The following is a 12,456-nucleotide window of genomic DNA, read 5'->3' as shown; positions in this document are numbered from 1 at the left end:
TTGTAATTTCTTTTTGGCCAATTTTTCTTTTCTGAGCACCAAAACTTTTGCCTGGGATTCTAGGCATTTCTTTAGCCATGGAGGAGAAGCGCGGACTATGGAATCTCACGAGTTTATGTAGGGAAATTGGTCGGGGTGCCCAGGTCTCCCAACCACAATGGCATATACACGGATGATTTTGCTGGGCTCTAAAGAGCCTTTAGTAGGCCATCCTACACCAAAGGACGGCCACTCTATTTCACACAAAGTCTGCAACCATTGAGGATTCATGGGGGGGTCCCCATAATCTCCACTAAAACCTTTCTTAAAATTTGCTAGCAAACATCCCAAGGGGGTGCAAGGTTTGCTTCCCGCACCACCCATAGACTCCCTCCTAAATTGAAGACAGACACAATTAGGGAAGGGGAATTGGTCAGTGAGTAGGGGGTCTCACTGGCCGACACAAGAGGATTTTACACACCACGCACTTTGCTACTGGCCTGGGCACCCGGACGGTCAACGGAATGTGTCAGAAACCGCAGTAGCCACTCACACAATCATCAATCTCTCCACTGCATCCATATGTCCCTGCCACCCACTTTTCCCACTTTTTACCAGAGCGGAAAGCGGCTTCCCCAGCTTCCTCAGCTTCCTACTGAGTACTGGCGTCCTGGGTACTGGCGCCCACTCGGGGGTGTGATCAGGCCCCCCTTCTACCCGTAAGGAGTAGGTTCTCTTTGTATGCGTATACCACCAACACTGACCTTCTTCACAAGGCGGGGCCCTCTTTTTTTCTGCCCAGTGGCCTTTCTCCCTAAAGGCGGGGCCCTCTTTTTCCCATATACTTGCCTTTCTCTTGAAGGCTTCCAATGTGGGTTTCAACTCAATTGCAGCTGTGATACAGGCAGGGCTCAAGTTCCTTCCTCCGCTTCCCAAGGTTCTCTTGCTGTTCGCTGCCGTTTGGGCGATCCCGGTGCAGGCTTTCTCCCATTCACTCGACAAAAAGGTTGGTGGCGCCAAGAAAGGGAGGCATGCGCCCAGCTTGTCTTCCCGGTGCGGTGATTAAGAGCAGGCAACTGCCACCTCTCTGTCTCAGAGCCTGCCACATCCGAGTCACAGCACCATTTATGTTGCAGAACCCAGAGTCAGAGAGACCACGGAGTGAAGGAAAAAGAGATTCTTTATTTAACGCGCGGGCTTAAGGCTGGAATCATTTCCAAAGAGCCAGAAGCCCCGAAATACATCAGCACTTTGTTTTTATAGACACTGTGACACATATGAAACGGCTCCTCCTCTCCCTCCCGCGTGGGGTTGCAGTCCTCAACATTTCTCCTCCTAGCACCATTGTTTATAATACAACACCTGGGTTATAGGGTAGCCATGATAAGGAGAGAACAGAAGAGAACAGCAGAGAACAAGATATACAATTGTATGACCTTTGACAAGATAAGGAATTCCTGTGTCTCGTCAGCTTACAACAATATATTCAAGGGAGAAAGAGCTCAGCAAGAACATGAAGCATGAGACTGCATGAGGCTACTTAGTTTGACCCCCGATATGGCTGCTACAATAGAAGGACCTACACGGTCCAAACATGGGTGAAATGATAATGGACATATGCTATGTGTAGTTTAACGTGCTTAGTGGCAGCAGCTGGGGAGGTGATTGTCCTCCTGCACTGAAATGCTGGACAACCAAATTGTGGGGAAATGGTAGGAATGGTGGAAGGTGAGAAACTTGAGAAAGCATAAAGAGATGTTTCAGATTTCTTGGACTCCTTTTGTTTGTTTCATGACTATAAATATTAGGTAAAAATAAGGAAGATTGTAGCACCTTAAACATCAAATACATCTCCCCACCCCACCCCCTGGCCCAGCATTTGTATGTAAATCTGCTAATTTGACGTTAGCGCTTCATGGATCTGATGAAGCGGGCTATAGTCCACAAAAGCTTATGCCAGAATAAATTTGTTAGTCTTTAAGGTGCCACAACACTCTTTGTTATTGCTGCAACAGACCAACATGGTTACCACCCTGGAAAATATTAGGTATGACCTGGGTATTTAATTTACATATGAAACTTAATGCGGTCTAGTAAGCATTACATATTGTGTATATTTGTACCTAAAAACATGTGTCCTTTTATGTGTTCTCCCCGCCAGTACCAAAGCTCTTGGACAGCTTCAGAATATTTGAGTTGGTTTCTCTCCTTCCCCTATGGTCTTTTGTCACCTCCCCATCCCAACCCCCTCACCACCACCACCCCGGCCCATTGGCAGCTTTGTTTCAAAGGCTTTTTCCTTCCCCGATTAGCTTTCCTTCATGGAAGTGTTTACTACATTTTTGATAACTGAGGTATAATGTCCCTGCACAGCTATAGAACTAAAACCGGAGCCATAGTTCACTAATGCCCTAAAGGTTACAATGTGAAAGAATGGTCTGTCAGAGCAACCTGGCCCCTATGTTTCAGTGTCAGTCAAATTAGAAGGAGGTGAGCCCAGAATAGCAACTTATGCAGGGATATACCCAGAAGCATTAGAAAACTATAAACTCTAAATGTTTAGAATTGGTGGACAACTTGTGGCCTTCCAGATGTTACGGCCCATAGCTCCCATCATCCCTCACCATGCTGGCTAGGGCTGATGGGACTTGTAGACCAAGTTTAGAAGGAGGTGGGGAAAACAGCTGAAAGTACAGCGATACAGCATGCAGCCTCCCTGTGGGTAGGTGAGAATGTTGAGCTTAGGGTTGACTTGTTCCTCAAGGCACAGTTCTCTTGCAGCTTTCTTTCTGGGAATTACTGCTGTAGAGACTTCTCCTCCCCACCTCTGCACTCAGTATACCCATGAGCAATATTTCCTTTTCACAAATACTCTCATCTTGGCTTCAGTAATAATTCTATGGCGGTGACCATTTTTTCTTCATGCAGCAGAGTGTCCCTTTGAGCAGTGATTTGTAGATAATGGACCACCCAGTGCCCATGGTGGCTGGGGATGATGTGAGTTGTAGTCCAACACATCTGGAGACCACCAGGTTGGGGGAGGCTGTGATAGCCCAAGGCCCGTTCTGCCTCTTTCCTCTGTCCTTTCCCCATTCTCCAGTAATCTGCTGGCAAGGATCGCTGCCACCATTTTATCCATGCTTTTCTTTTGGGCCCAGGCTGCAGCATTCAGGAGGCTGGGTTTGGCTTTGGGATCACCAGTTGCTGACTTCTTCCACAGAGCCTTTTCTCCATCAGTGGACACCAACTTGCTGTATCGATGACATTCTTTCCATCCTTACGATGGGTTTGCTGGGAAATCCCCTGCCCGTCTGCTATGCAGTTCCTGCATGTTGTAAGTGATGCCACAATCACTTACATCTCCCCACACACCCCATCCCCTACTGACATGCTGTCAGATTACAGGGTTTGTTTGCCTGTTGGGCCTTGTTATCCTACACAAACATTGCATCCCAAGATGGGCCCAATGCTTCCTGCAGTCGCACATTGCAGAGAAAGTTTGGCAGTAGAGCATGAGCTGAAGATGAGAGGAGGGCAGCCCCTGCCCCGGGTGATTGACTAAAAAGAGGTGGTCACTTAGATATATTGGACCACTTCAGATGTCATAGGTTAGGAGCAGCACCATTTAGTAGTGCCCACAAGATACTAGGGAGGTAGCAAAGGTTGGAATAATGTGCTTCCGCCGTCCTGTCCTGTAAGGAGGCAGGCCACTGTGTTACATTAACTGAAAGCAGCTCCATAAAAAAGCACATTAAAAGCTTGTAATGAGATGATTTGTGGAGGTAAATAGCACAGGAAGTGAGGCAAGTACACTAGGGGGCACCAAATCATTTGTGTTACCTCTTGATCACTAACAGTCTTTTGCATTAGTTCTGTTGAATTCCTTGGGGTGTACATTCTGGTAAATTTAGGATTGCAGTCTTTCATTTTTTGAGAGTAGCACTGAAGATTAGTTCAGTTACTTCCTTCCACCCAACCTGACTGCTCTCTTTGTAGACATCGACTGGTGTCTTGGTTGTAAGGGTTAGAGCTTTGTTTGGTACTGGGTGTTGCATTTTCACTGGACGTGCTGACTCTGTCCAGTGTAAGAGGCGGACAGTAGAAATCATAGGCCTCCATGACGGCAATGCAGGATTGGAACTGGGCGCTCCGGTTTCACTTGTTTGACGTTAATTTCTAGACCTTAAAAATGGATTATTAAATGGGTGGGAAGTTTCTGATGGAGTCTTGGAAAAATACATTCAAGTATGTTCAGTGTAACGCACTCTGCTTGGTGCTTTCTGAGGGTTTTCTTGGGAGCAGGACTGGGATTTTCTTCCTCTTCTGAAATAGTCTAATGTGGAGGTCTTCTTTTCCCTCTATGCTCTGAGAGGGAGCTGATCCTGAAGCCACTGGGGAAGTAGTGTGGAACCATATGGATAGCTAGAGCATCATACCTTTGTAAGCACAGGCTGAGAAGGGCCAACTGCTTATGAGGAAGGAATTGTTGGAAACTGATTCACATGACCTTGTGTGTTACTTGATGGCTATTGGTCAGAGTGTATTGATTTTACGTAAGCAAAAATAATGGCTAGTTTTTAAAAGAAGAATAAAAAGCAATGATTTAAATTGAGTTTTTAGCTTAGCTATTCCACACCAGTGCCTACTAAACTTGTTAAAGTAACCAATATATTTGCAACTAAGGGCACAGTACTATGCATATGTAGATTTAAAAAGTCCTACAATTCCCAGCATTCCCCAGCCAACTGTGTAGGACTTTTTTTTCTTTCTAAACATGTATAGGATTGCACCTTAAATATATTGGCTACCCTACTAATTGGGGAGGGGACAAATATTTCAAATAAAACAGTCTCTATGCTACCCAGGATATTTGTTGTTAAGGGGTACTTAAATCCCCCTTTTCAAAAAAATAGTGTTTTGATCTCTTTCCTGTGGCCACTGCTGAGGAGTAGAACATTCAGAGGAGCTGCTGATCCATCCCAGATCATGGCTGCTGGAGTCCACATGGACAGCTAGTAGCAGGGTGGATATGCCCATAGAAAATTGTTGTCTTCAAAAGCTCTGCCTTTAGTGTTTGGTCTGTGACGGCTCATGCAAGTTGCCAATTGTTGCATGTGTGAGCTCTCCCTGAGTCCCCAAGGGTGTTGCATGTGGAAGGTCCTAGGTTCAATACCAGTCACTCCAGGTAGAGCTCCGAAAGAACCCTGCCTTAAACGACTGGAGAGCCGCAGCCAGTCAGGGTAAACCGAGGGTGGGCAGAAAGTACATCTCCAGAGGTTTTGGACCATTGGCTTTTCTGGCAGGGGTTTCTGGGTGTTGAAGTCATAGAATCTGGAGATCTACCTTCTACCCACTCCTGGTGTAGATAGTACTGAATGTGATGGATTGGTAGCCTAACTGTCTCAGAGGCAGATTCCTAAATGGCTGAAATGTTAACTGCAAGGCTGAAATGTCATGCTCCATGTCGGATGGTTAAACTTGGCATGCATGTTGCCCAGTTTCACTGGAGGACCATTTTGCAAAAGTGGTGGGTAGGGTGGATTAAAAAAAACTATTGTAGTTTTAACACTTCAGTTATAGCGCGTGCCTCTCATTTAAAAATGTGACTTAAAAGGAAACCGAGCTGAATGTGGGCATGTTTAAGCCTGTCACTTAAAACCAAGGCCTGGCTGGTCTATGTATGCAACAGGATAAGGGGGTTAAGTGCTGAGAGGGTGGAGTAGACTCTGTCATACAGACTGGAGCAGGGGAGGGGGGCCTAACATTTTTAACAAGCTCTGCATGCAATAAAAAAACAAATTTTCTAGAACATTTTGAATTGGAACTTCAGCTTGCAGTGGAAAACTTTCTGATGCCCCGGGGAGTGATCAAATTTAGTATGTTTACTTATATTTAGTAAACAAAACTAAAAGAAAGTACCCCACATTAACTTTGTTTGTCCCAATGCATCACAAGTATTTGACCTGAACATTTGATGGGAAAAATGAAAACAAACTCAATGTGATTTAAATGTAATACTGTGTAGACATTTTTATTGGAACGCTTATAAAAATTTAAAGACAACAGCATGTACTTCCCTTGCAGTGTTTACATTTAAAGGGGAAAAACTGTACTGAAAACTGTTGACACACTCATACATTTTAGCGTCCGGAAGAAATGTGCATGATATGCTGACAAACTCATCTATTTCAACATAAATTCTATTTCACACTGAGATATATATGCATCATAGAATAGTAGGGTTGGAAGGGGCCTATAAGACCATTGAGTCCAGCCCCCTGCTCAATGCAGGAATCGAAGTCAAAGCATCCCTGACAGATGGCTGTCCAGCCTCATCTCAAATACCTCCAGTGCCCAAATGCCCACGACTTCCCTAGGTAATTGGTTCCATTGTCGTCTTGCTCTAACAGTCAGGAAGTTTTTCCTGATGTTCAGCCAGAATCTGGCTTCCTGCAACTTGAGCCCATTATTCCGTGTCGTGCACTCTGGGATGATGGACAAGAGATCCTGGCCTTCCTCTCTGTGACAACCTTTCAAGTACTTGAAGAGTGCTATCGTATCTCCCCTCAGTCTTCTCCTCTCAAGGCTAAATATGCCCAGTTCTTTCAGTCTCTCCTCATAGGGCTTTGTTTCCAGTCCCCTGATCATCTTTGTTGCCTTCCTCTGAACCATCTCCAGTTTGTGTGCATCCTTCTTAAAGTGAGGTGCCCAGAACTGGACACAGTACTGGGCACAGTATGACATATATGTATTCTCTCATGTACTTGCTACTGGGAACAATCATCTGAAAAATGATTAATTACAGCTTTGAAACTGCCAAGCTTAAGTTAGTTGTGAGTAACTACAGTCCCTTCCTTTCAGTGACCTGGTTTGCATGACACGACAGCCCATCATGGGTTAATGTACCCTTCAGAAGTTGCGGCGTGTGCTGACCACCATTATGAATATGCAACCCCCGACTGGGCGTCGCTTGTCTCATGCGAAGCCAGCTGGTGGGGGTTATTTGAGGGTTAAACAACCCTTGTGTCACCCATGTTGTGTTGTGCGAACTGCTTCAGTGGGTCTGCTCTGCACAGGACTAATGCTGGGTTTAACCCTTTCTCGCTCTCCAATTCTGTGTGCAGTTGTGTGTGTATTATATAATCTTTCAAATGGAGATAACGCTTCATGTATTTTGGTGAGACTCTAGTCTGAGAGAGCTTATACCATAATATAGGGGTGGGCAATCTGTTGAACTCCAACTCCCATCAGCCTCAGCCAGCATGACCAAAAGTTGGCAGTGGTGGGAGTTGTAGTCCAAGAACATCTGGATAGCCACAGGTTGTCCACTGCCTTGTAATAAATCTGTTAGTTTGTAAGGTGCCACAAGGTTCTGTATTTTGCTGAAAGAAACTACCGCTCTTAAAAACTCTGATCGTGCACTTGTGGTTTGAAGTGGTTCTCTCCATGCTACCACCTCCAAAAGTGGGAAGGACTGATTTAAATCGTTGACTTAAATTGATCTCCTGGTGGGTTAAAGTGATGATTTACTTTGCTTGGACTTGAATCAATCCACCCTACTGGAAGGCCAGAGTTTCACCATCACACCTCAGTGTTGAACTGCTGGCAAGTTCCATGGTCGACCAATGTGCCCTTTTGCCTCTGGACTGGCTACTGGGGGAGTAGGTTTGGCCCAGGGGTTGCAGGTTGCTGACTCTTGTGGTAACAAATCTCTCCTCTTCTGCCCCCCCCCCCCGCCAAGAGGACAAGGTGCGCTTGAGAGCTCTTCTTGGCTTCACTTAGGTATTTCCAGGCTTTTGAGCTGCAGTGTTGCAACTGGAGTGTTTGTTTAAACAGACTTCTGTTTCCTTAAAACTGAAATGAAAAGGGCGCGTTATGGCAGATGACATCTCCTTGAATGGCTGTTTTTACTAAACATGGGTTTTTGAGCAGGCTCATGAGATGTCACACCCACTTCGACAGAACTTTGGCTTGTGTTGGTCATCTTGGTGAACCTCTTCAGGAATTTACACCCCCACCAGCTAAAGGTTGCCTTGTTCTCATCATGGTAGCGGAAGCTCTCCCCTATGTTTTTTTACGTTAACTTCTGAGCCCCTTATTACATGGGGGGAATTTGGCCATTTCCCCCACCATCAGGGTTTGAATGCTTTGTGCATATGCAGAGAAACCTTGCTGACCCTCCAGCGTGGTAAGAAAGAGCTCGGCTCCTTTGGGTAGCAAGTGGGGTGACCTGCCCAGTTCAGTCAGTTGATGGGAGACAAAAGATCAGTGTTTGGTTTCTGACAGCACAATCCTGGTTACGGAGGTACTTGTTGTGCTCTTCATTTCTGTGACTCTTGCATAACGTTTCATAGAAGATCCGGTCGGTAAGCCTGTTCCTGTTGCAGCAATTCCTCATCTGGCAATAGTACTTTCACTCCGGGTACTTGGTGCTTTTGAAGCAAAAATTCTGCAGCCAGTGCCAAACGTAGCAGGGCTGCATTCTCCAACCTCCGTAAAATGCTGTACATGTGTGTGATTTCTCTTTTGGCATTTTAAATTTGGGCCTCCATTTCTGAAGTTTAGAGTTGAGTGTGGATCCTTATATGGGCAAGAGGGCAGCATCCACTCACAAGAGGGAGGAATTGGCACTCCACGAACCCCCTGAAAACTGAGTGTATTTGGTGGCAACAGAGTGATGTGTGTGTGAGACTGGGGGAGGGAGAGACAGAGTGGAATGGACTATCCTAGAGGAGGATATGACTGATTGATGGAACACTGTAAAGGGACATTACATGCTGCAACATTTTGTTGCAGATCCCATTTAGAACTTTGATTCTTTGTTCTGGTTGTCATGAAGTACGATGAGGAGCTCTGTTAATATGGATGAGGGACTCAAGAGAAAGTTAGCCAGCCGGGCCATGATATTGGGCGAGGGGGAGGATTTTTTAAAAGCTTTAAAATGTTTTTACTCCACTTTTTGTGTAGGGAGGAAATCACCAAAGTGGCATATACAAAAATATATAGAATAAGCCATAAATATAAATCCCAAAACTAAACTAAGAGCAGTTTAGAGGTTCCTCATGTGCATCGTTGCTGGGAAGGCTTCATCATGTGTGTGTTTTCCACCACTGGAGTAAGCTTGCGTGTGCACCATAGCTGGAAGTGAAGGGAAACTCGCGCCAGAGAGATAGCTGTGCCATTGCTCCACTGCACAGAGAATTTCTCCATGCAGAGAGAGCCAGAAGTGACGTCCTGCCACTCTCCTGGCGGAGAACGAAGTCTGACATCGGAGTGAGGCTTTGGGAGGGAAGATCAGCCTCCTCATGTCATTGCCCCACCCCCTGACTGTGGGAGGGTGAGCTGGAAAGCAGTCTGGTCCTAGGGGCTGAACAGTTCCCCACCCATGGTGTAGTTGCTGAGAAGGCCTGCTCCCATGTGTCTAAACTCTGAAGGTTGGGGAATGCCAAGCAGTCCCTTGGCTGATGGCCAAAGAGCCTTTACACCATGTTGGTTGCCTTGCAGAGCATTGGGCACAGCACAGGCTCTCCCAGTTACCCCTTCTTAGTGTGTATTAGATAGTGGCTGATGTGCTGCCATAAAACCCATATCCTTTCGGCCGCTGTGTTGTCCCTCCTTAGTTATTTTCCTGCTCAGTCTGTTGCATCCCTTTCTGGTGTTCCGTGTACTTTTGGAGAAGTTGGAGGGGGCAGCTGTCCCATCCTCCAGCTTTTCCCCAGTCTCTGTAAAAAGCCCGGCTAGTTTTGTGTTAAGTGGTCTACATACACTCAGGACGCAGGAACCCTCCCCTGAACGCAACGGGCAGAAATTCAACAGGCAAACTGACTTCCTGTGCTGGATCCCTGACCAGGGAGGCATTCTGCCTGTTCAGTGCTGCCGTGAAAAGGCGAGAGCTTGTTCCGGGATGGCACCCTTAGTTTGGCAAACAAGCAGCAGTGTTGCGATGCCAGCTGGCAATTCTTGGGGGAAATGAAAGGGTGGGGTGATGATGCCAAGGAATTTGAGCTCTTTTGCCAGCTCGGTTCATCTTGCTTTGCCCTCACGGCAACCTTATGGGGTAAAACACCCAAGTGAGGAGGGGCTGGCAGGTCATCAGGAGTCCTTCCTTGTTACAGGGGTGAGGGACCAATCTCCATGGCAGAAGAATGCTCCTGGGTTTGAACCCTGGAATCTCCAGCCAGAAAGGATCAGGTATCAAGTGATGGGAATGCTGGCTGAGACACTTGAGAGTTGCTGCCAGCCAGAGTAAATGATACTAAGCTAGATGGACAGGTAGACCGACTTGGTATTGGGCTGCTTCTTGTGTACGTGGAGAGGAAACCGTAGGTTGTCAGTCCACCTCTGCTATGGTCTCATCTCATTGTACAGCTCTGGGCCAATGCTCCGCTTCAGTTCTCTCCTCTTCAAAATGGGAAGGATAGTAGGCAAAGTTCTGCTGCAGCGGGGTCGGCAAATAAATGGTAGCAATCAAAGCGTCTCCACCAGGCATGTTGAACCTCTTTCAGTCTGAGGGCTGAATTCCGTTTCAGAGGAAATCTCGGGGGTGGCCACCTGTTCCAGTGGTGGGGCTGGCCAAAGGCAAATGTGGTGGGATCGAAACATCAAAAATACCAGCATGTTTTAGCTTAAAGGTCTCACAGCCAGTAACTAAGCCTCAGAAGAGGCATTTTGACCTTTTAGAATGGTGGCTGGGGGAGTTGCACAAAAGCCAGGAAGCCACCAAATGATTGGCGTTTGGGGTGGAAGGGGTGTGACCATCTGGACGGCAGGTGGGGGAGTATCGGGACCCTAGACCGGAGGTTCTGCACTCTGATATGCTTTCTTTTGCCTCAGGTGCCCCATAGTTTGAACACATGTAATTTGGGTTCCCAGTGCGTCACAGACAGGGGCCCACATTTGTCCTGTGCCTGTGGCAAATGAAGCGGGCCCATGGCCCCAGCATCTTTGATGCTCCTCTGCAATCTTCTGCCCCGGTGGTGTGCTGTGGTCAGGATCGTTTCAGGTTGACCCCTCTGACATGTTTTGGAGGCCTGTAAAATCGCTTAATGGGACTGGGGCGGGGGAGACAGATGGCAGCAGTGGACATGGACGGTGCACTTCAGATTGCTGTACCGCTCCTTCTCTCCATCCATCCCCCCTTTTTTTGTTGTTCTACAGAGATTTGAGAAGAAGTACAACGCAGAGTTGAAAGCGGGCAATGTCTCCAAAGGGACCAAGTTTGAGTACGCCTGGTGCCTGGTCCGCAGCAAATACAGCGAGGACATCAAGAAGGGCGTTGTACTCCTGGAAGGTGAGTAATTGACCAGAGTAACCACTTCTGTACTTACCCAGTGGGTCATTCCACGTGGCAGTGAAGCAGCTGTCCAAGCATCACCTCAAGAATAACAAACTATTTTTATTTTTTAAAGATAGACATGTGCACACTGGAAGGCTGACTCTTGCCTTTCAGGAATGACCTCTTTGCTGGGGACTTGGCAGAGGGCTGAAACAGAAGGCCCAGAAAACAGCTCGCTATTGACCCAGCCTATGGGATAGCTTTTCTTATCGGTCTCTGAAAATGGTGCTTTGAAATGCAGTGGCGGAAAGCTTAATCCAGGGGGTGCGGAACTCCCAGCCCACGGAGCCCCTTGAGGTTCCTCCAGGGAATGGGGTTGGCCTTTGAGCCCTCCCCCCTGGAGGAACCCTTCCTGGACATAACAGCTGGGATGCAGGGGGTGAGAGACTCTGGTGTCATTTGGAAAAACGTCTGCCCTTCCCAGCGTTGGCGGAGTTGCTTCATGTGGTCACTGTGTGTGTGTGTGGCAAAGTGTTCTGTGAAACCAGGGACTCAGCCAGTGCTGGGGGGAGTAGCTGCTCCTGCCCCCACTGGCCAAGTACTTTTCTCCATACTGAGAGAGGCACAGAGAAAAGCTAAAATGGATGGGGCTGGAAGTCATTGGTGGGGGTAGTGGAGGGGTAGGTCCCCCCCTAACCTAGTTCTGCACTCCTGGCTTAATCCCCAGTGGGTGGTGGGTTTTGCGGCCTTCCCACCTGTACAACTGGGGTGAGGAGCTGTCCTAGGAAAAGAGAAGTGAACCCCCAAGGTATGGAAGAGTAGCTTATTTGTGTGAAAACGCTGCAAGAAACATTTTCTCTTGTCTGATGTGTTCTGAGCAAAGTGTTCTTCGGAGGCAAGAGTAGCCTTTACTTCCCACTGTAGAGATTTTCTCCTTTCTCAAGAGAACCGCTTTTGATCTTGCTGACTGGGAGAGATACTAAGGGATAGATGGACTAAGGATACTGACTCAGCTTCAGGCAGCTTCCTATGTTCCAATGTCCATCTCGTCCAGTGTTGTGTTTCCCACAGGGGCCAATCAGAAGCCTGGCTGTATGAACGAGAACTGTAGTTTGTCCTGAATCCGCTGCCAGCCAATTAATTGGGGAGCCCCCAAGCCCTTCTGATATGGGCGGGGTGGAGGCGGGAGAGAGATCTTTGCC

At 47.3% G+C, this 12,456-nt stretch overlaps 1 protein-coding gene across 2 annotated transcripts in view; it reads left to right on the top strand.

The window, feature by feature from the left end:
* FIS1 (fission, mitochondrial 1) overlaps window positions 1–12,456 on the top strand; it is a 36,374-nt gene that overhangs the window by 7,244 nt on the left and 16,674 nt on the right. For both annotated transcript variants that reach the window (XM_084806244.1, XM_084806243.1), the window contains exon 2: window positions 11,137–11,269. In XM_084806244.1, coding sequence (XP_084662370.1) covers window positions 11,137–11,269 — 133 coding nt within the window. The remainder of the gene's footprint in view (window positions 1–11,136; window positions 11,270–12,456) is intronic.

This window comes from Heloderma suspectum, chromosome 6 (genome assembly GCF_057233095.1).
Source record: "Heloderma suspectum isolate Gila_16-S chromosome 6, 16-S_ref, whole genome shotgun sequence".
NCBI lineage: Eukaryota > Metazoa > Chordata > Lepidosauria > Squamata > Helodermatidae > Heloderma > Heloderma suspectum.
The sequence above is the reverse complement of the archived record's forward strand: the minus strand, read 5'-3'. Positions and strand labels throughout refer to the sequence as shown.